The sequence below is a fragment of the Mastacembelus armatus genome, chromosome 1, assembly GCF_900324485.2.
Source record: "Mastacembelus armatus chromosome 1, fMasArm1.2, whole genome shotgun sequence".
NCBI classification, from domain to species: Eukaryota; Metazoa; Chordata; class Actinopteri; order Synbranchiformes; family Mastacembelidae; genus Mastacembelus; species Mastacembelus armatus.
The window spans coordinates 14,902,216-14,924,852 of record NC_046633.1 but is presented as its reverse complement, the minus strand read 5'-3'; the positions used below and the strand labels follow the sequence as shown (position 1 = coordinate 14,924,852).

The following is a 22,637-nucleotide window of genomic DNA, read 5'->3' as shown; positions in this document are numbered from 1 at the left end:
ATTAGGATCTTCCAAAGGCTTATTATTTAAAAATTTGCAGTGATAAAACAATAACTTATGGTAGCCTTTGTCTTAAAAAGAAAATCAGCTTTAAGAAGTCTGGGCACATCCTTTAGTGGATGGATGCAAAGCACCAGGGCATGAGCAATTTTACAGGCTCAACCCTTTATCACTAAAATAAACATTTCATCAACAAATTAAGACAAAGCCTACAAAAATATTTTGTTCAATCAAATTTATACAGTACCAAGAGAACAAAGGATGAAAAGTATCAGTTACAAAGTAGTGACATACACATAAATGTAGAGCTGAATTGAGGAAAACCCGTCTTAATGAAAACCAGAAATTAATTGCACAAAAATATACTTTTGAAGATATTATTTACTTGTTTGAGTTCAAGAAGGACTCTGTACAAATCTGGAAATATACGACTAATATTTGAAATGGTCCTGTTACGCTATGAACTGCATGTGTAAACAAAAAAGGCTAAACATGAGATCCACACGGTCTGCCTGGGCTCACAGCAGATCTATGGGGAAAAATGAAGAAAAAAAAAACAAAAATAAAAAACAACAAAAAAAGCTGTTGAACACGCAAGACCAAACAGCGTTTACTCAAAGTTGCTCATAAATTTACATTCAAATCAGCATGACTTCAATCTTAAACTGCTGTCTATTTTGGAAATAACTTCATGTTTGATATATAGATATTTAACTCTGTATCTACAATATGATTTGCTTTAAGAAGAAGATACTGAAATTTGTTTCTACACCTAAAGTGGAGACTAATGTAGCTCTAATTAATGGGTGGAATATTTCATTTGATGTGTACTACAAAACAAACAGTCCCAGACAGGAACAGTCTCCAGTTCTCCAATGAAGAAACACTTTACTTACTTTAACTGGTCTGAGAGGTTAAGGAGTTGGCCGGCTGCATGACTTTTTGTTTCACCTTCTGGTTAAATGCTTCAAGCTAAAAAAGAGAAGAAAAATCTTGATTTCAGATAAAACAACCTAAAAAGACCGCTTTCAAAGGCTGCACTTGATTTCCAAATGAATGGTCAATGATTTGATAATTTCATGTGAATTTGCACACATTCACCCCGCAGTATTTATACTCAGTGTCCATTCTCCAAGGTACACATGTATAGTCTAATGTAGGGGTGGGCAAATCCATGGTCCTCGAGGGCCACTTCCCTGCTTGTTTTCCAACTATCCCCGCACTCCCCACTGCTAATATTACCTGCGTCAGGTGTGTTCAGCCAATCACAAGCTGGAACATACCATCTGAAATGACGGTGGAAATGGGGGAAGACAAAATGAATTAGTACCTTCCAGCTTCTGATTGGCAGAACACACCTGACCCAGGTAATCAGCATTGGTAAAGCAGGGATAGTTGGAAAACAAGCAGGACTGTGGCCCTCAGTGCCCACCTCTGGTCTAATGCAATCCAGTGCAACAATACTGGACTGCATTTTAGTCAAAGATGTTTCTGATATTACACCCTCCTGAATGTAAACAAAAAACAAAAAAACTCACCAACCAATTAAGTGGTCACCAAATGTAACAAGAACAAGATCAAACCGTGGTGCAATCTGCAGCCATGCTGGGCACTGAGGTTACAGTTTTAGCTAAATGCCAAGATGCTGTGCAAAGCACAGCAGGGTCAGTAATTTTGCAGATATTTGAAACTAAAGTACTTAAATACTGTAAGTCTGGTAAGATGGTGTGCTGCGAGGTAAAAGATTAATTGATCATCATCATCCAGTGATTACAAATTAATCAGAGGGGCACCTGAATGTTTGTAGCACATCTTAAAATTCTTGAGACATTTCATTCAAACCAAAAATGCCAACCTCATGGTGGTGCTGAAAGTAGAGCTGGAGGATGACCAAAGTCATTTGGATTCATGTTCTGGGCCCCATGACTGACAAATTTTCATGCCTATCCATCCAACAGCTGTAGAGCTATTGTAGTCTGGATTAAAGTACTAGGTTGACTGACATATTTCTGTTATTGCACTGAATCAAGACATGTGACTACAGAAATCTTCTAAATCTGTTATTTCAATTGATTAGTGTTTTCAAAAAAGAAAACCTAACCAAAGCCTGTCTTTGATATATCTTGCTAACAAACATAGAAGAATGAGATATAAACTTCACTTCCTAAATGAGATGGATCTGCAGCTGACAGAACCAATCTTTCACCAACCTTTTTCCTCAGGTTCGCCTTTATTTCCTCCTCTGTTGGCTGTCGTTTTGTGGTTTCTGACTGCTCTGTTTCCTCGTCATTGTTGTCATTCTGTGAAACTTCCACCTTCTGCACAACATCTTTGTCCTGTTTTGCTGCCAATTTTTGTTGTCTCTTTTTCTCCTTTTTCTTTTGCCACCATAAACGTGTCCTCTTCATGTATGTTTCGTACTTTCCCTTCCTCTTGCGGCCTTTTGTGAGTTGCTTTAGACAGCTCTGAGATCTGGTTGACTGCTTAGTGCTGATGACCTGCAGACAGCGAAGGCCTGACGCTGATCCAATCTGGCCTTCACTCGTAGACAAATCTGGATTCATAAATAAATTAATGTCTTGAAAGGGATTATGATGAGGGTAAATCATGTTAGGCGCCACTACGGGACCAGGAAAGTGATGGTAGGTGTTGTGTGAATAAGGATACTCGCTGGGAAAAGGGGTGGGAGGAATGGCACCCTGAGTATATGTCCAGTATGAATTTGTAGCAGTGCTGTAATTGCCACTGTGGTAAGTAGTGCACTGGGAATACTGGGACAAATTGTAATCTGGAAATGGAGGAAAAGCAGCAGGGTGGGGATGGGGATATGTTTGGTCTTGTAAATATGGATGTTGGTAAGTAGAGATTTTTTCAGAGTCTTTTCCATCTTTGTCTCTGTTCGTAGGCCTTTGTGCTTCTTTGCTGTCATCGTTGCTGTCTTGCCGTGTTAGTCCATCTCTGCTTCTTTCTCTTGAGTGGCTGCGTTCAGACATCTGCCTTTGTTTTGAGTCTCTGCTGTGTGAGCGCCAACGAGAAGGGCTGGTACTAGAGCTTCTAGAGGTCGACCTTGAGGACGAGGAGGAGGAGGAAGAAGAGGAGTTCCTGCAATTTTTGTGGGAGTCACTCTGCATACTTTCTCGGTCCCCTCTGCTCTCAGCCCGTTGTCTGCTGTCATTCTTCTTTCCATATAGCCTCTCCTGAGTCCGGTCTGCTAGCCTGCTCATCTCTTCCACTTCCAGGCTCAACCCCAGAGTGTTAAGAATGTTCTGCAGCTGTTCCCGCTGCTCATCCACCTTTGTTTTTTCTCCTTCTTCTTTCTTCTTCTTTTTCTTTACTGGCGGGGGAGACTTCGATCGACTGCTAGAATCAAAAGAGCAGTCTCCTCCATCATTCTTCTCATCATCAGGTAGGGAGAGTCTCTCTGGACTGGGCAGGTCAATCTTCCTCTCTCCACCATTGGTGTGAATATGGCCTGGCATGAAGGCTTCACTGTTTGACTGCTCACTCTCGCTCCTGAAGGGTGGATTTGACTTGTTTTCCACAGTGGGGGGCTGAATGTTCAGGAGCTCCTCACCTAAAGGAAGATCCTCACTGTCATCATTGACTATCCTGCTGAGCAAGTCAATGTCCACTCCTTTGTTGAGCACACTGAGGAATCGTTGGAAACCCTTGTTGGCAATGTTGTCCTCATTGGCTGGTGAAGAAATACTCTGGCCGGGAGGAGACAGTGTGATGTCACAGACCTGGCAAAGGTCACATATACAGAGACATCACTTACTGTTACAACATTTATTCTTACATTTAAACATGTTTTTCCATATTTCTCCTCTTCAAAATGTATACTTTCTAACTGGAACAGATCACTTCAAGATCGAGTGCCTTGACATATCAGAATGACCACTTTCATTCCATATTGACTCTCAGTAAATTAAGCAAAGAAATAAAAGTTAGGACAGCACGGTGGATCAGCAGTTACCACTATTGGCTCTCCACTAAAAGGTTTTGCTTTCAAACCCCTTTCGACCTAGGATCTTTCTGAGTCTGCATGTTCTCCCTCTGCCAGCGTGGGTTTTCTCCAGGTACTCCAGCTTCCTCCCACAGTCATACACATGCAGCTTGGGGTTAGGTTAACTAGTGACTCTAAATTGCCTGTGGGTGTGAATGTGAGTGTGTTTGTTTGTCTCTATGTGTCAGCCCTGTGATAGACCAGGGTGTACTCGCCTCTTGCCTGATTTGGATGGAATTGGCTCCAGTTCCTCTCCCGCAACCATAGGAAATCACACTATAGATAATGTATTGCTGGATAAATGTGCTAGAGGACACAACAGACACCAATTATGCCACCAAAGCATCTAACGAGCTGGGTGAAAATTCTGATCATTTGTAATTTCACACCACAGGTGCTATTTCTACACTAAAATCTCTTGATGCATACTAACAAAATTAACACTGAAACCAATATATCTGCAACAATGCACTTTTGTCCAACGTATCAGCTAGCTTTATGTAACCACAATGAAATTTTATATTGTTGGTGATTTTGAAATCATTTTGTAGTGATTATAACAGCATTGTCTCAAAATTGTTGAATCATTTTTTTGGAGCATTTGTGTAGTATTGTAGCTCCTATCCTGTGACAGATTTTGACATATATGTCAATACCTCTCCACTTGTAATTTAACTTGAACCAAATGTGTTTTTTCCTAATAGTACAAAATGAACCTATACAAAGATGTGAATGTTTATTGATGTCTGCATGTGTTATGTCCAGAGTGTACCCCATCTCTCAAACAATGCAACCTGCTATAGATATCAGACCTCAGAGAATAAGTGGTTATAATAAGTTGATTTGAATTGATGAATAATGAATACTAGTCCCATTTTGACTTCAAAACAAAACAAAAATGTATTTTGTTTGGTTTGATTTTAGTTTGTATATACATTAAAAAATTAAATGTGAAAGTGGCAGTAATTATAAAGATGTGATAAAGAGTAATCACAGTATAAAACAACTATTATATTATAAAAATGAGAGGTTGTAACACTACAAAATATAATGTTTTATAGGAGTGCTACAGGCACAAACAATACAATTTAACTATAATTATATTAAAAGCCATTCTGTAGTGGCTAAGATGTGATGTTTAAAAAAAATATATATATATCACAAACCCCCATGTTTGCTGGTAGTACACAGAGGTCCCTACATCTGTCCATCATTAGTGATTTTACTCTGAGCTTCAGAGGATGGTCCTCTTGCAGCAAACCATCTCTACTCAGGCTGGATAAGGTTACTCTCTGTTTGGGTAACCGAACCTGAGAAAAAAGAGAGAAAGCAATGCAAAATATAGTCTGTTTTCTGGAAAGTAGATGACCTTGCTATCTGGAAAGCACTATATCCACAAAGTAAGAAAATGGTCTAAAACAGTTGATTGATGATGTGATCAACTTACAACTACTCCTATACTTACCTTTGCCAGAAAGCTGAGAGAATGTCTTTGCTGCAAAATTATATTCACCCTGTCTCGAAGAGTTTCACTTCTGCATGAAGACTGTTCATTAGACGCAAAGCCTGGTGGTGCTGCCTTTTTCACAAATGTTTCAACTTTTTTCAAAGCAAGGGCAGCTTTCTTGCGTATGATTTGCTCCTCTATTTCTCTAAGCTCTTTTCGCTTCCTTGCCAGCTCTGGGTCCTCCTCATCCATTTCCAGGGGTTCTCCATCTGTGTCCTCGACTTCTGACTGCTTACTGTGAAAGTCCTGGGAGGGAGGACTGAGTGTTTCCCATCCTAATTTCACTCCTATGTTGCTGCATGTTCCACCAACAGTATATTTTGAATACTGACACAAAGTGTCCCAGTCATTAGTAGTTCTTAAGGCATTACCGATTATATTAACACCACTCTGGTGATTTGCGTCCAGATCTCTCTGCAGTCTTCGAATAGCACCATCCCAGTCCAGTGGATTCATGGTCCAGACTCTCACAGTTGAACTCTCTGTGAAGCAGAATGAGGGCGGACACATTACCGTGGGTTAAATAGCCCTGACTTATATGCAGACCTCTAGCTGCTGTGTAGTAAATAGCTCCTTAACGAACAGAAGCCTCTTGAATTAGCTCCCACACACAAATCATTCACTACCATAGTCATCAACTTAGCTTACATGCCGACTACTACTGAGAAAATAAAGCCTGGGTTCAATAAGCCAACCAAGCAAGGTTTAATAACACGGAATAATAACAAGGCTTAATAGCATGGCAAGTTATGGTCTGAAAAGGGAGTAAAAGTGACTTAATGCTGTTTTTAGGTAGCTTTGATTAGCTTAGCAGCTAACACTGTTTACCTATGGTTGCTCAAACGACCTCTTCTTGTGTCACATCACGGAAAATGTAATTTTCAGCCCTGTGTTAGTCTGAAAACGAAGCTATCAGATAGTGAAATGCCAAAAACAGGATTCAGTGAGTTTCAGCAGCAGACGAGGACAACCGTTAATGTTAACAAAAAAATAGCATGAACTAAAGAGAGCCCAGGGGTGCTGCGACTGTTTTGGTGGGTGCCCTCAGCAGCGCTACCTGCTGGACGGAGTACCGACACTGCAGGGACGCCTCTGATTAAACGTATGATCACATACACGAGTTTCTCTGTATACCTTTGCCTCAGTAATCCAATGACAAAGACTGCAAAACAATACTGATGTTTTCCACATTTAACTAGTTCTGCGCAACATAACAGCATTTCTCTCTCTTCACGTACAAATAGCAAATGTTGAACACATTTCAGCGAATGATTCAGGACAGTTGTCTACAGTTTTGACAACAATCATTTCTATATGTACTTTTGATTAAAAAAAAAAAGATCACTTTCTTCACAGTTGAACAGTGTTAAGGTCCAAAATAATTTAACTGTTCGCATTATTACAAGCTCATTAGTTGATGTAAAACTAAAGGTGCTGAAGCTGCTGTATTTAGTTTATTTCTGCTAATGGGGAGTGTCTACTATTATTTGGTGTTACCATTTCAATATACATGTTGGATATTTTGTTTCGACAAAATTGAAAGACTATACACTTATACTATACACTGCCGATGTTGTTTTCCCTATCTTTTATAAAAAGCATATAACCTACATTTTTGAGAATGACTGTAATTTTACAAAAAATAGGTAAGTACTGAGGGAAAAACTGGGCTGCAGATAATGAGGTCTCATTGTTTGTAAAAGCACACAGGAAAGAGGCACACTGAAAATTATCAAATACATTTTTCAAATAGCATGAAAAACCAAATGTAAAAATATTTTTTCTACAGTTAAAATCCTATAGGTCCATAGAGTGATTCTTTATAGACTGTCTCTGAAGTACCTCTAGATCACTAGAGTCATCTGTGTAATAAAAATACAAATATATGTTACAAACTTGCTATTAGTCTACGACTAAAAATAAACTTCTGACTCAGTAACATTAGGAATCATCAGTCATGGGAAGTTCAGTTGTCTCTGTACATACACATGCTGACAACAGGTATGAACGGTCAAGGGCACTGGCAAAATAGCAAAAACTTTAGATGATGTGGTGAAGTGAACCCAGGCCCATTGCTGTATGGTTGATGATGTTGTAGTCTTCTGCACTGTAGAGATTCATGACAAAAAGTTGTCATATTGTGCAACTTGCCATGGAGGACACCAGAAACATTCTGACCTCTGTACATAATAAACCAATTCAACTTTACTCTTTAACTTTATACAATTAAATAACAGTCGCCATTTGTTTAGAATCATTGTTTTTATTATGCAATTCAGACACGTATACAGTGGTTTTCTGCACATGTACACAAAAAGAAAACATGTCAACTTGACAGGCTTAAGTACAAAGCACATTTTGCTGGAATCTGAGCAAAGCCTGAAGACTAAACATGAAATTATACTGTATTTTATAAGGGTAAAAGCCATACAAAGGACTCCTGCAGACAAATATTTCAGAATCAGAATTTCCACTACTTACAATCTATCACATTACAGTGTTTTATTTTGAATAACAAAAACTAAGACAATCTTTTCTGTAATTGTACTGTTTCAGTGTATTTCTTAAGCATTACTCGATGCTGTGTGTAAAAGAACACGGGTCATGGACAAAGATACAGCGTCACCTAGAGTCAATTAACTTCCAGTAAACTATTGCTAATTTCAGTGTTTTCATTGTTTCTGCTTCGCTTTTTGTTGCCACTTGCACTTGTCCACTGCAGATTTTTTCTGATGAAATGTTCAAATTTGTAAATTGCAGTTAAAACAGGACTTCCTCAACACCCAATGCTTTACTAAGATATCTTTTTTTTTTGTTTGTTTTTTTTTTTTGCCTCTGTACATTTTAAAGTCAGATTTCAAGCCTGCAGTTGTTTTTATCCAGGCAGCTTAGTTTCAATGACCTGTAAACATCGGGGTCTTGACAGTGTTTTTGATTTTTGTGTTGTGTTCAGGGGCTGAATTGTGTTTATATCTGGCAAGTTGAAAAAGGGGGGTTGTGGATTACTAATGTGTTGAGGGAGTAGGCGCCCTGTTTGAGCAAGTACTCCTGGAAGGATGTTCAGAGGTGGGATAGGGGGGCAAGTGAAGAAGGGTGGGAGGCGAGGCAAGAAAAATCCAGGTATAACCTGGGGCAAGGTAGAAGGCGGAGCTGGAGGTACGACTGGGTATGTCAGCAGTGGAGAGTAGGTCGGCATGACAGGTGTAAGAGTTGGTTCTGATAATGAGTATGTGGGATTTTGAGAAAATGTTTGTAATGCAGCAGTGCTTTTGTGTGAGTTAGTCCCAGACTTCTCACTGTCCTGTAAAGAACTACTGCTGCTATTATGGCCGTATTCAACAGCTACAGATACCTCTGCTTCATTTCTCTGAGCACCGTACAAGTCTTTTTTCATCTCAAAGTCCGGAGCTACAGGGCTGAAATTAGATCTGCTCGATGATGATCTACTTTGATGTCTTGGAGAAAACGCTCTCCTTGTGTCCTTTTCCTTACTTCCTTTATAGCGGCCACCCCAGTCACTATCCTTTTTTCCATATAACCGCTCCTGGATTCGATGTGACATTTGGCCCAGTTCCTCAAATCCCAAATCCATGCCAATGGCCTGCAAAACACCCTGTATTTGCCTGTGCTTGTGATCATCTTCAGGTGTCAGGGTTATCTTGTCCACCAATGATGGAGACCTGGATCTACTATGCAGGCTCAAGAAGCTTTGTTCTCCTTCACTCCTTTGCATTAAATTTTCATCAGGCAATGTGTGTCCCTTTGGGCTGAAAGACCTGTGATTTTGCTGTGGAGAAGCCAGTCTCTGGGAACCCTCACTCTCACTCCAGCAGCAGTTATTTTTGTTGCTTTCTTGGTGTTGCCTCCCAGGAGAACTGGGAGACCACATATAAGCTGCAGAAACTGGAGAACATGGTCGACTGACTTCTGTAGAAGTCTGAGTCACTATCTTGGTGAGGGTGGCAACATTCACACCCTTGTTGAGCACATCAAGGAAACGTTGGAAACCCTTGGTTAACTTCTGTCCAGGAACAGCATTGGTTTGGCTGATGACACCACTCTCAATACACTGATGGGAAATGCACAGAAGCAACCATAGTTTATGTAACAAGTACCTGGAGCCTATCTTGTTTGACAAGTATCGTAGGATATTAAACTTAGGAAGAAATTTGCGCGCTTCAAAGGAAAAAAAGCTCAGTTTTAAGTTTGGAAACACTTTCTGCCTGAGCAAAGTTTTGCAACTTTTTTAAGCCTCTTTCAGAAATCTACCCTTCATGCTGGAAATGTAAATGTTGGTGATTTAACATGTAGGTTTCATATTTCAAGCGTCCTAGTAAGGTAAAAATCACAACAGCAGTCTTTCTACATCCAACCTAGTAATGATAGCTGTGGAGGCATTAATTTGTGCTGCATTATACAGAGAGGTGTGTCTGTTGGCTGTTTATCCTGGCTTCACTGGAAGAAGCAGGGTGGATGAGATAATAGAAACAACTGTCAGTATAAAACAACACAATTTAACAGCATCACAAGCAGCATCTTTCAAAATCACCATACAGCTGAATCGAAACATCTCTAAAACTGTTTGAACGTAAACTGAAACCTTATCATCATCATGAGGGAGGATTTAGTGTGAATGCCCGTGTGTTTCTACTTTGGACTTAGAATTAAGACAAGATAGAGCCTGCATTCGTGAACAACGCAGCCATCGCAGTTTCTTTTCAACCAACAGTCTGAAGTAAAAAAAAAAACAGTCCGGCTGTTTTGATTAAGGGATTAATATTAACATACGCTATATTGCAATGAGGTCCCTGCTTTGTTAAATTCTGACATCATGACCAAAAGGTATATTTTTAGTAAATGATTCAATGATGATTCATGATGAAATGATGCATTTTTAACACCATGTGAAAACCATCACCCGTGAAATAACCTCACCTGTTCACTAGATCCATTCAGTGGAAACTGTTGATCCTCATGATGCGTAGAAGGGCTGTCACTCCTCCCTCTGTGTCTGGAATAGCTCTGTTCAACACAATATAGCCAACATGTAAGATAAAGCACATGGGGACTAAACTGCATTTCATGATGCCAACACTGACGATGACATATAGTGTTTATTGTGACTTACTTCCGTAGGGTGATCTTGCAGTTGTGTTTCTTGTGTATGGTCCAAACTCCTTTCATGAGAATCACTATCTTGGTAACAATTAGACAAGAGGCTGAAATCATCATGTTTTTGCCTGCACATAAACTCCTCATGCCAACGCCTGTGTTTGGAGTCTTTAGGTGTTTTCTGGTATTTGAAGTCCTCATCCTGTGGCAGTGTATGTTTAAAATCCTTGGGTACATGTAGATGCGAAAAAATGTCTGGTGACTGCTTGAAAGTATTATCCTCATGTGTATACCTGTATCTGTAACCATCGTCATCATCCTCTGTAAGCCTTCGCCTTTTCTGTTCAGAGACACCCCAATCAGGTGAAGACATGCGTCTTCTCACTGGGCTCTTTCTTCTCCACTCTCTGCTCAGTGAATCTTTATTGTACGCCCTGTTAGGTGAGTCACTGTACTCTCGACCTCTGCTTGTTCTCTCTCTGCTGCTGCTGCATCCATCCCCACCGTGTTTATGATAGGAATCTCGCAGGACATCTCTGTGAGATTCACGCCTTTCTTCACATCTGTCATCATAGTCATCCCAGGACCTTGAACTTCTGCCACCATACTGCCGCCTGTCACTGTACTCTGACCTGTGAGAGTACATCCTCAGCAACCACAATGACTGAGTGAATGTCAAAGACTGTAGCAAAGAAAAAAAGAAAAAAGACAAGATAAAAATCATGAGATTAAGAATCCAGAAAGAATGTTAATCACAAAGGGACTTAAAGAGTATTTAGTTTATTTCTCAGTAATTATCTGCCACTTCACAATAGGCCGGGCCTATATAAAACAGACCACGCTACACAAGTCAGCCCCACTAAAACGTAAGCGTGATAACACGACTGTGCACACATTCCCTAGTGGCGCCACATGACACCGAGAAACTGCAGTCCCACAAGGATGCCAAATCGCCTCCGTTCCCCTCTGCAAATATGTTGAAAAAGACAAAGGTTACGTGGTGAGAGGAGTATCATTAACTAACGTTAGCTAAGCTTCAACATGCCCTGACCCAGCTGCTGCTAACATTAGCCGCTTAGCTCTACTAACGCTGATGTTTGCTAGTAGGTTGGGTGGGTAACAGAGAATATCTAGCTGGTTAGTTTTAACTAGTTAACACGCCCGTCTCTGGGTAATTTACAGCTAACGCTAATTGCAACATATTTAGCGTTAAGTCAGTCTCTTCGGCCTGGCGTTTAAATCAATCAGATACATTAAAAACTAAGGTGCAGCTTTTGGTTAGCCTAGCTAGTTAGCAGCGCTGGGTAGCACCCTGACTTTACATTACCTTTTCCGTTGAACGTCTCCACTTTTTAGGGTGGAGCCGGTGGAGAAAGCTGAAATCAGGTTTTGCAGCGTGTTACTGGGCTGCCAATAACAAACTGCCAAACATTTAGCAACATTTGAAACGAAGTTTTCACTGGCGAACAGTGCACCTCAGCAACAACGGCCTGTTTGGTTTTCTACCGCGTCTTTCACTAACAAAGTGTACAAACTACCGCCACCTGCTGGATGGAGTGTGAACGACCTAAAGTCCCCCCCATTATGTAAAACTATACTGTTTCATTGACGTTATCAATCACACGTCGACTCCCATAAACTATGCATTATTAGGCCCGAGCCCTCTGAAAGTGCAGGCAAGGGCCTATTGTAATCGCTCAATGAGCGATTATATATTATGATTGACAGGTGGCCGTGGGCCTTGAAATTGTTAGGAATATTATTATAAGATTATTGTACAAAGTCTTCTTCTGCGTAAAAACCTTTAATTTCCCCTGAACATATTCGTAAACGCAATTATTTTATTTTATTTTTTTTAAAGGTGTCATACATGACCGAAAAAACAATGGCTCTACATCGCTTCCGACAAAAGTCAAAATACATTGGGCCGACCCACATTTTTTTTCATCGTACACTCACCAAACCCAGCACGCGCCTCTTCTTCTTTTCGAGGAAGTCGTGATCATGTCGAGGTCGTACGACCAACAGGAAGTCCACGAGTGTGGTTTTTTTATTGGAGGTCATTGAGTTCGCCGTCTGTGCTCACCTCGTACCCCGAACTCGTCCTGGGGCTTTTGAGCAAATGAGCTCATTTCTTGGTCAACATCACCGAGACAGATGAGGCTGCAAAGGTTATCCAAACTCGCACACACTCTGTCGGATTGGAACCGGACCAATTGATGAATTGTAGTCCCTACAGGCCTGAACCCATTTCATTTAACTAACATTTAACTTTCATTTAATAAAAGCCAGTCGGACCCATGCTCTGTTTTCAACACTGTTGCCCTGGCTGTAAGAATCTGCAGTCACACACAAAGTTGTATGATTTTAACAGCTGGTTTACATCAGTTTTGTAAGAAATTATATAAAAGCTCTGTTTACGCAATACACACCTTTTTTTAACATTCAATTTTGTGAATGAAGGGCAGGGGGAAATGGGAAATGGTTTAGCTTTAATGCAGGGATTATCAAAACATACTGCAACTGCATCAACGGCGCAGACAGCAAGCTCACAACACATTCAGCAATATGCACATTCTTTATTAGATCTTTACCTACAGGTAGCCATTCAACAAATTACAATCATTTCATTTGCAACAACAAAAAAATCTTAAATGCCATAGTCACAGTATTTGTGCAACATCACACATCTCTACATAGGTGCTTGTGTAGTCTACATCATTATTATACTCACTAATGAGGTGCAGTCATAGCTCCCTGGGTGATACAGATGATAATAATGCTCCATTCATGGTTTAGACATTTAGTCTGTGTTAATGATGGAATGGCTTCAGGGACATGTGTTGTGTGATTGAAGCAAAGGCCAATCAGATGAGGAGTTTTTAGCAGTCCCAGGGCCTTCTCCTGCCACTCTGTGAGCACTAAGGATGTCCACCTGAGGGTGCTGTAACAAAGGACAGGTTAACGCAGTGCATTAGGATCATGTTTTACTTTGCTTTAGCAGTCACAATCACACATCCACAGGTAGTATACAACATGCAGCTACTGTTGACACATGTAACATGTATGCACATACACAACACCATATACAACTGCTGAAGCTTCCAACCTCCTCACTGGTAGAACTTAATCTCTGTGTCCACACAGTCAAAAAACAAGTCCCCCAGTTCATCTCCTGGTATCTCTCCACTCAACATGGCTGAAATCTCGCTCAGACACTGCGACTCCAGGTCCCTCAGGATCCCATAGACAGCCAAACCCTTATCCTGAGACAGAGAAACCCAAAGAGATGTAAAAAGAACAGTAATACCTGAGTCAAATGTTTGCATGTGACTTGTTTAAACTAACTTACGGTGGAAAAACTTGCGTGTAATATGTACATTTAAACAAATCTAAAGCCCATTCTTGGCCTTCTGAGAGCCTAACATCTAATTTGATCAGAGTTCTGTACCAAGAGACAAAGACTTCAATAACAACAATCACACACCTGCTATCATATGCTTCTATTCCCCCTACAAGATAATCTGGCTGTTCACCAGAACAGAGGTTAATATTTTTTGTCCCATTTCCATTATACATAGAATACAGCATTAAATATATACTAGTTCACACAGCAATATTTTTCACTTTTTTCACAATTTTTTTTTTCAATTTTTCAGGAAATATCACTATCAACATAGCAAAAAAAAATACTACAATTTGATTTGGGCATTGTTAAAATAATATTTCCAACAAATATGTTCCACTCTATTTTAGCATTTACCATTATTTCCTTACTATGACTTGCGTACTGTTTTATTTGCATTGTGTCACTTGCTTGTGTTCTGTGTACACTATTTTCTCAACATCAAACAGCAAACAAAGTTTGCGACTAGCTTATAAACATAAAAGAACACTGATCTGCTAAAAAAGATGACTATATTCCTCAGTAGGTGGTAGAGAGTAACAAGAAAGCCAAAAGAGAGTGAACATTTGAATCAAACAAACACAACTTCAAATAAAGGATAATGTTGCTGCATAACTGCTCTATGTGTAAACATGCAACTGACTGGTCACCAGTTCAACATATCAGCCATAGCGGTGGTGGAATGTCAATGTAAAAACAATTATTTCAAGTTTAAAATATAATTTGTTTTTTTTTTAGTGGGACCACACAACCTACTTTAAACCTGCTTTGAATTAGCAGGAAGTGTGGTACTGGAATAGAGGTACTGAGCTCCTGAACTAGATGCTTGTGTATGTGTCCTCACAATTTCAAATAGTTTTCTAACCTTCCTATCAATTCAGCTTAAACTTGCCTGAGTCATCTGATAAAAACTCCAACGGGACTGTTAGCTTAATGGCTTAAAGGCAAATGGCACTTTGTTACGAAGTACTAATACCTGCCAGCATTCTCAGGTTGGTCTTGGGTTGCAGTGTAGTCACGACTAAAACCCTGCTCTTTAGATTTAGATGTGTACTTGCAGTGCGTGTGTACAGTGTGCAGTGTGCACTAACTGCGAGGTCCTGTTTTGTCATGCTCCGCACTGGAAGTGTCACACCTGTGCTGCGTGACTGTCCTGTAATTTACAGGGGGAAAAAACTGAACAACTCTCAGTAAGTATGGTTCTACTTTGTATGCATATGAACTGAACGTCAACTTCCAGTTCTCTCAGGATCTGTTCAGGCCAATCATTGACCTAGATCATTCATCAGTGCCCACCGGGTTGGTCTCCATGGTGTTGAGCACCACCTGGTGAGCCTTGTACAGGTCATGTCTGCGGTCCACCTGGCTTTGAAAGCGTGGCTGCTTCCTAACAGGGTCATCTGGGCCAAACTGTGGGGAAACCACCCTCAGCACTGGAGTGGAACAGTCCGAGAAGATAAATGGCTTGAATATAGACCTACCAGGATACAAGTGGGGTGGGAAAGGAACAGGAAGGGTGAAAGGCAGAGTGAAACACGGACTCCGAAACTCCCATTGACCGAAAGTATGCACAGAATGTAGGAAAAACATAGATGAAATGGAAAGAATACTGGATACTGGAGTAACGCCTTTGTAATGTATGCACACTTTGTTTAGTCTTCTGATGCCAAGCTAAAACACATCACTTCCATTTCAGGTCATTTTCCCCCAGATAGAACATCCTACACAGCTACCATCATGCAGCACACTCCTGGAAACAGTTCCCACTGGGATGTAGATTTGTTCCAACTGTGGCTCTTTTTAAATCTAAGTTTGTTCCTTTAGCTTTCACTTTAAATTCTGATAGATTTATAGAGGGATTTATAGAATTTTTATAAAAGCTAAATTTTAAGCTTTTTTTTTTTTTTACTTTAAACTTGTGATGTAACCTGGTCTGTACTTGTATATATTTTTGTAGATGCTGATGTTTCAGAGTTCTGGAAGAAATGTACATTGGCCTGTGGTGTAAAATACTTAAGAGTTTACTCTTGGGAAGACTGAAGAAAAGGGGTACAAAATTATTGACGACAGTAACAACCCACAGTTTGCCACAGCTGTCCTAAATTTATATCTCATATTTCATCCTATTATTTTTAATCTGTCTTACTGATCATTTTTTTCTTATTTATTCTTTTAAAATTCACTGTATTTTTATGGTTAAATGTGCAACATGTAAAATCATTTCCAGGAGTAAGGGAGGGCACGGTGGACATCCCCTTTAAAACATAAAGTGATTCCCTGTCTAGAGACGTTGTTTGGTTTGTCTGTTCTGGGCTACTGTAGAAACATGACAGCACAACATGGCACAACATGAAAGGAGACCCATTCCCTGTGTAGATTTTCATTATAAGATCAAGAAAGTACAACAGTTGGTATTTTCCCATGAATACAAACTAATGACAATATATTTATGAATATTATATTTTATTTCTGCTAATCGATCGCTCTACATATTCCTTTCAACTTTTCTCCTATGATGCTTTCTTTTTTTCTTGCATTATGTAAAGCACTTGGAACTGCTTTCAAGTAAAAAATTTTCTATACAAATAAACTTGTCTTGCTTTGCCCTTGTTTTACCAGTCTGTTATTTTCTAATAATGCCTTGAAAGTTTCCTGTGCCACTGAGAACTAATTATACTGTGCTTACATAATTACATAGAAACAAAGTTATGATATTTTAGCCAGTTTATTATTAATTTTCCAGAAGAATTTCCCTAATCTAGGAAATGAACAGGAATGTACAGATCTGTACATTAAAGTTTTGCCCCTATATTTTTTTTTACCTTTTTTCTCTCTTTCTAATTAATTAAAGTATATACTTTTAATGAGTGGCAATTGTGATAAAAACTGTTGCTACATTATGGCAGCACTGAATGTGACCCAGTTATTTAAAACAACGAATTTTTAAGTTTTAGTTTTTAAAATAATAATAATAACAAATAATTCAATATATGAAAGTGTTCGGCCAACAGTGGGTTTAACATCTCGAAGGATTAGGTACAAACCTGGAGGGGTCTGGGGTGGCAGTGAAGAAGTGAATGCAGGGCAGGCTGGTATCTTTGGGCAGAACAGACACCATACTGGCTGTGGTGCAGAAACCTCCGGAGTCCATGCAGATGCCACTGGGCTTGTCCCTCAGAATGGACATCATCACCTCTGCTGTCACTGAGCCTGAGACCAGAAGCAGGAGAGACACTTAGTGGATTTTAAACCATACTTTAAATTGTGGATTTACCTTAAAAAAAAAAACTTTCTGCTGGCCTTTCATGGTCATCTCACCATGACAGAGCCCAGCGGACCACCCTCACCATCATGTTTCTGAAGTAGCTCTGTCCCTCCCTTGTAGCGCAGTTTGGCCAGCTCCATTCTGGCAGGCGGGTTTTCAGGGCCGAACACCTTAGAGAAGCTAAACTCTCCTTCACCATCCCACCAACCCTGAGCCTTAGCCACACTGCGCAGCTCAGGGTGCTCTGCTGTGATCTCAGTGCTGATGGTCAACTGGTTGGAGATGTTCTTCACACCCTCTGAGAGGGAGAGGAACGGGAAGAAGGTTGTTAGTGACGAAGCCTTGTCAAAACCAACATTGTTTTGCTTGCTTGTGGTGTATTTGCAGAGACACTGTGTAGAAAAGCATGCAAGTTTTATCTCCAGTTGACAGAGTGATCCAACCCTGATGAATTTGTATCTTTTCACTACAATCTCAGCATTCCCTAAATAAAATGACACATCTATATAAGCTGTTAAAGACTGAACAAAGAGATCTGAATGGGTTTTATTTACTTTATTTAGTTTCCCACATTAAAGACTAAATATGAGTCATGTAAGTATTTCAACATTACATATGGATTTTCAACTCTCTACTGTTTAATTAACTGTTTACTGATATTTAAGGCTAATTAAGCAGCCAAGTGCTTGTGAGCATGTTAGCCAAGCGTTTACATTTTACTGCAGATTCTCCTACTATATCTTTAGGGACGATGGAGCCACCGTGAATGTGAGACCACAGCTGTGGTCCAGAATGACATATCTCAACAACTACTGGATGGTTTGCCATTAAATTCTGGATAAATATTCATGATACTTAGAGGATGAAGCCTACTGATATTGGTGATCCATTGATTCCTCCTTTAGAACCACACACGTTTCTATCTGTCCGACTTTGGTTTATGATCAAATACCTGCAAAATTAACAACATTACCAGGGCCTGGTATTACTAATTAACAGTAAATATTAAGCATGCTAACACATTAACGTTGAGTTAGTCTTGTCTTGTTGGGCCATGATGCAGAAACGGCCCCTTCAAAGTGCTGATTTTGGCAAATACAAGAGGCAATTGTAATCATTGAACGTGTCTCTGTCAATGTTTCAGTTTGGTTGTACAGTACCTCATTATTCTGTATTCATTGTAATATATGGTTGTACAGATTATTGCAATAAATACTGTAACAGCTTTTTTAAAAATAGATCTTCCCTTGTTTTAAATGAGGGTAGGGAAAGGACACACTGTACTGATCTTTTAGACAATAATGTGAATTAGAGTTTTTGAAATAAACTTGATATGAAAGTAAGCGATGATGCTGCATACACAGTATTAGCGTCAAACAACACAACAAACAATATATACAGTATAGTTCTATTCTATTGTGTTGTCAGTATCATAGCAGTACCTAGAGAGTGAAATGAAGTGTCATGTACCCGTCATTCTGCAGCCTCAAACCCTCCATCCCCCTCACCTGTAACTTTTTGTGCCACCCACAGCCTCCCAGCAGTTTCCAGCACCCATGCCTCATTTCGGTCCACCAAGAGGAAAGTGTTGTGGTAGCTGAAGGGCTCCGGAGCCTCCCTGCACTGGCCCCCCTGCCCATGCTGTTCCAGGAGGCTGGTGATAACCGTCAGTGCCGCCCAGGCACTGTCACCACGCTCTAGTGCCAGTCTGTTGATCAAAGGTCATGTTTGGGTTTCTTCAAAGTGAAGTATTTGACAATAACATTTCATCCACTCACAAATGTTAAGTTGCAAGTTATGTATTAACTTAGTAAATCTACAGTTTTTTTTAATCCATTTATTAACTCATGAAAAGAGAAGCACTAAGCTTCAGCAGCACTTACTACAGTATACCTGTCATAACCTGTTTGTGACAATCTACACACCCTTCTGATCAAAGCCAGAGAGGATTAAATTAATACTTACACTGAATATTCCACATCCAAACTGTTACTGTTACTGTTTGATTAGAATCCAGTATGTGACGGCTCACATCAGATCATAGGATGAGTTCTTCTTTATTGCTAAATCTTAATAAGCTGTATTTTGAGGATTGTTTTTTAACACATTTGGTGCTCACCGGACCAGGTCCATGCCCAGCAGAGCCTCTCCAGGGGCGATGGGCTCCCTGGTCCAGACTGCCTCATTCCCAATACAAACTCCCTGGTCGTTGGCTCCCATTTCAGCACCCCACATCCAGGCAGGTTTACTAAGGACAACAGCGTGAGTCTGCTCTACCTGAGGGATCTGGATGTACGTGCACTGCGGATTAAAAAAGAAACAGAAATGGAGGAGCTGAGAATTAAGCAAAAACCCTACTGAGGTAATTTGGAACAGTGACATACTGTAGTCGCATAGCTTTCTGCCAGAGAGAGCATTTTATTTTTCAGTTGTAAGACATCCGACTGGGCACAACTGGGCACAGTTTTCAAGAGTAGCCTACCTACAACCCTTCCTATAAAAAAATGTTCATGATTAATAAAAGAACATCAATTTATATATCTCTATTGGATCTGGTAAATTCAAAAATATCAATATTGGCCTTTGGTACAAATAAAGTAGAAATACAAATACAGTATGATACAATCATAACTTTAAGAGTGTTCATAGGTGGATATAGACTTTAACAAGAGACATGCGAGAGGTAGCACAAAGATGTATCTTTATGCTAAGCTGAGCTAACATCTCTTGGCTGTGGCTGCATATTTAACCTTGAGTATTGATCTATTCTAAAATAAAGTAGAATTACCATATTTTGCAAAAATGTTTAACAACCCTGTTAACATGCATGATGACACATAAACACAAACAAAACATTCAGAACTTAATTGACACACTGCACATATTGGCCGTTTTACGACACTGCATATCAGAGGATCAGCTTGTTCCATTCAGAGGTTTATAGTAAAAAAACAGAAATTAGAAGTTGTTGATTTTAAGGTCACGTTGCATATTGAAAGCACCTACTTTTAACGTTGCAGGCAGCCCACTCTATGCAGTATGAAAAAGACTGACATCGAGACATTTATTTCAACATTTGAGGATAAACTGGATTACTTTCCCAGATTACATTAAACTCAGCAACTCTGATCTAATTACTGCCACTGAGCTAAAGACAAATTTTACACGAATAAAACAGAATAAAGAATTTCAACAGCAAGTTCCAGCTACTTCCTTAACCATTAACAGGACAATATGAAGTCTGTGTGTAAATGTTTAGTAATACGGTTGAGACTGTGTCATTTTGAAAGCCATGCATTAATACTATCATCAAATGTTTGTTTACAAACTTTTAATCACTGATTTTCTGCAGTGCACCACATACTGGAAGTATAATGCATGATTTCTGCAGGCAGCTGCACAAACAGCAGTGAGCATGTTGTGGGACTGTGGGACTTCTGGGCTGTTTTACCTCCAGCATGGAGCCTGGTGGGTGAGATGCTGCAGGGAAGTGGGCCACCTCCTGCACCTCATCCCGGGGACGATCTGAGTTCTTCCCAAAAATCACATGGTCATCGCGAGAGCCAGGGGGCAAGGAAACAAAACAATCACATGACATGGGAGCCTCTGCCATCCTGCAACACATGCACATGCACATACACACAAAAAAGACCAGGTAAGTGGGTGGGAAGCGGCTGGAAATCTGTCTGAGGAATTCAAATTGATGAGATGGAAAATAAACACCCATTCAACCAAGTAACTATCTCGTGTAAACATTTAAAACTAATCTTCAGAGTCTGACAATGTGTTTGACATCCAACACAAGTGTGTGAGCCTACACCCTTTTGACCATAATGTGCATGTGTGGAGTCAAGGGGGAGAGTCTCCTTCCATTCTCCACCCAGATTTTTTGTTTTTTGCATAAAGTAGGATTCAGCCAGTGAACTGCCCATCCCTTTCACACAGGGATTAGGAGGTAGCCTTGTGCAGAGCACCTTGCTGACTGTAAGCTCCACAAATCCGACCGCCACGTTGCTTTATTATCGCTCTCGTCTTGCGTTTGCGCCCATGAATCGTTTTCTAACCGGAAATAATGTCGCTAAAAGTTCCCTGACGGCAGCTGCAGCCCGTGGGGGGGGGGCTCGGTTTGAAATCACTGGTTATTGCAGCGATAAGGCCCGAATGCGATGTGCCCACACTGTCAGTCCCCGTCTCTTTCCGGAACAGCGACACGTCTGTAGCTTCGGGGCGGGGGGGACTGGGTGAGGGGTTGTTGAATAATAGGTTCAACCTGTGGGTTAACAGTCGGTAAACTCCAGCTAGTCTGTGAATACTGCTGCAGAAATTGTTTACCTTTTTGTCAATGGCGAGAGCGGACGGCCGGCTGAGTAGGCAGGTTGGCGATACCGAGTCACGTGACCGGGGCAATCCAAAGGTCTGTACTTAAAGGTCTCGTCTCGTCTGGCCACAAACACAGCTCACCGTCTCCCAGCGCCCAGTCCACACCTGTGGAAAGCTGCACAGCAGGCCTGAGTGATGATGCAGCTCTTCATCATGACTCTGCCCCTCCTCCTCCTCCTCTTTCCTGTTAGTCCGGGCTGCAACATACAGCCACATATGATGAATTACACTCATGGTAGATACCGAAGGTTTTTACAGTTCAGTCTTGAGCGTGACAAACTAACAATAAATACACGTGTTGCTTTATTTCAGCCCTTTTCCATTAAAGTGCGTTGCATTGCGTATTTGTGTCACCATGGCTGCTGGTTATCAGCTCCACCTGAGCTCATGAGTTCATGTCTGGGGCTTAAACGACGAGCTGGGCAAACCTCTTACCTTACATTTACTGAAGTAAACAAGTTCACATTTTCATTAGAAACACAGTTGCCACAGTTAAAGTGGTAGGCCACCAATTTAAAGTTCAGTCACCAATCACACCTATATATATACATATATATATATATATATATATATGGGAATATAACTTTATATAAAATTATAAATAAAATTCCCTTCTAACACTGGGTGGTGTGTGTGTCTTCCTCAATCTCTACCAGAGGCCTGGGAGTTTGAGGGTTCTTCGCAGTATCTTAGCTGTTCCTAGCACTGAGCTCTTCTGGACTGAGATCTCTGATGTTGTTCCTGGGATCTGTTGGAACCACTCTACCAGTTTGGGGGTCACAGCCCCGAGGGTGCCGATTACCACGGGGACCACTGTTGCCTTCACTTTCCACATCTTTTCTAGTTCTTCTTTCAGCCCTTGGTATTTCTCAAGCTTCTCATGTTCCTTCTTCCTGATGCTGCTGTCACTTGGGATTGCTACATCTACAGCTTTCTTCTGCTGTTTGTTCTCTACTACTAT

At 40.5% G+C, this 22,637-nt stretch overlaps 2 protein-coding genes across 8 annotated transcripts; both read right to left on the bottom strand.

Annotated features, from left to right (window-relative positions):
* Nucleotides 1–220: 220 nt before the first annotated feature.
* On the bottom strand, nt 221–12,133 carry LOC113128192 (cyclin-dependent kinase 12-like). 3 transcript variants are annotated; one of them, XM_026303317.1, is made up of 7 exons: nt 10,642–10,688; nt 10,449–10,535; nt 5,472–5,995; nt 5,173–5,316; nt 2,211–3,743; nt 897–972; nt 221–529 (listed from the first exon to the last, which is right to left on the bottom strand). In XM_026303317.1, exons 3-6 carry the CDS (start codon nt 5,967–5,969, stop codon nt 898–900), a joined length of 2,250 nt encoding a protein of 749 aa, XP_026159102.1. In that variant the 5' UTR covers nt 5,970–5,995; nt 10,449–10,535; nt 10,642–10,688; the 3' UTR covers nt 221–529; nt 897. The 3 variants fall into 3 exon arrangements, with proteins under 3 accessions (XP_026159102.1, XP_026159101.1, XP_026159103.1); XM_026303316.1 differs by lacking the exons at nt 10,449–10,535; nt 10,642–10,688 and adding an exon at nt 6,342–6,566; XM_026303318.1 differs by lacking the exons at nt 221–529; nt 897–972; nt 2,211–3,743; nt 5,173–5,316; nt 5,472–5,995 and adding exons at nt 7,757–9,582; nt 11,953–12,133 and having other exon boundaries at nt 10,642–11,307.
* A 1,051-nt stretch (nt 12,134–13,184) lies between these two features.
* Nucleotides 13,185–21,829, bottom strand: scrn2 (secernin 2). 5 transcript variants are annotated; one of them, XM_026304219.2, is made up of 9 exons: nt 21,629–21,829; nt 20,748–20,910; nt 19,416–19,597; nt 18,805–19,004; nt 17,379–17,594; nt 17,076–17,241; nt 15,328–15,508; nt 13,735–13,891; nt 13,185–13,569 (listed from the first exon to the last, which is right to left on the bottom strand). In XM_026304219.2, the coding sequence occupies exons 2-8, from the start codon at nt 20,907–20,909 to the stop codon at nt 13,739–13,741; spliced, it is 1,260 nt and encodes a 419-aa protein (XP_026160004.1). In that variant the 5' UTR covers nt 20,910; nt 21,629–21,829; the 3' UTR covers nt 13,185–13,569; nt 13,735–13,738. The 5 variants fall into 5 exon arrangements, with proteins under 5 accessions (XP_026160004.1, XP_026160006.1, XP_026160007.1 ...); XM_026304221.2 differs by having other exon boundaries at nt 20,748–20,828; nt 21,629–21,828; XM_026304222.2 differs by having other exon boundaries at nt 20,748–20,821; nt 21,629–21,828.
* Between the last annotated feature and the right edge of the window lie 808 nt (nt 21,830–22,637).

Coding starts and splice junctions, on each gene's coding strand:
- LOC113128192 (XM_026303317.1), bottom strand. CDS start 5,969: ATGAATCCACTGGACTGGGATGGTGCTATTCGAAGACTGCAGAGAGAT. Junction 5,317..5,471: donor CTCTCAGCTTTCTGGCAAAG/GTAAGTATAGGA, acceptor CTTTTTTCTCAG/GTTCGGTTACCCAAACAGAG. Junction 3,744..5,172: donor TACTACCAGCAAACATGGGG/GTTTGTGATATA, acceptor GACCTTTGCCAG/GTCTGTGACATCACACTGTC.
- scrn2 (XM_026304219.2), bottom strand. CDS start 20,909: ATGGCAGAGGCTCCCATGTCATGTGATTGTTTTGTTTCCTTGCCCCCT. Junction 19,005..19,415: donor CTGGGCATGGACCTGGTCCG/GTGAGCACCAAA, acceptor TTTGATCAACAG/ACTGGCACTAGAGCGTGGTG. Junction 15,509..17,075: donor GCCACCCCAGACCCCTCCAG/GTTTGTACCTAA, acceptor GTATCCTGGTAG/GTCTATATTCAAGCCATTTA.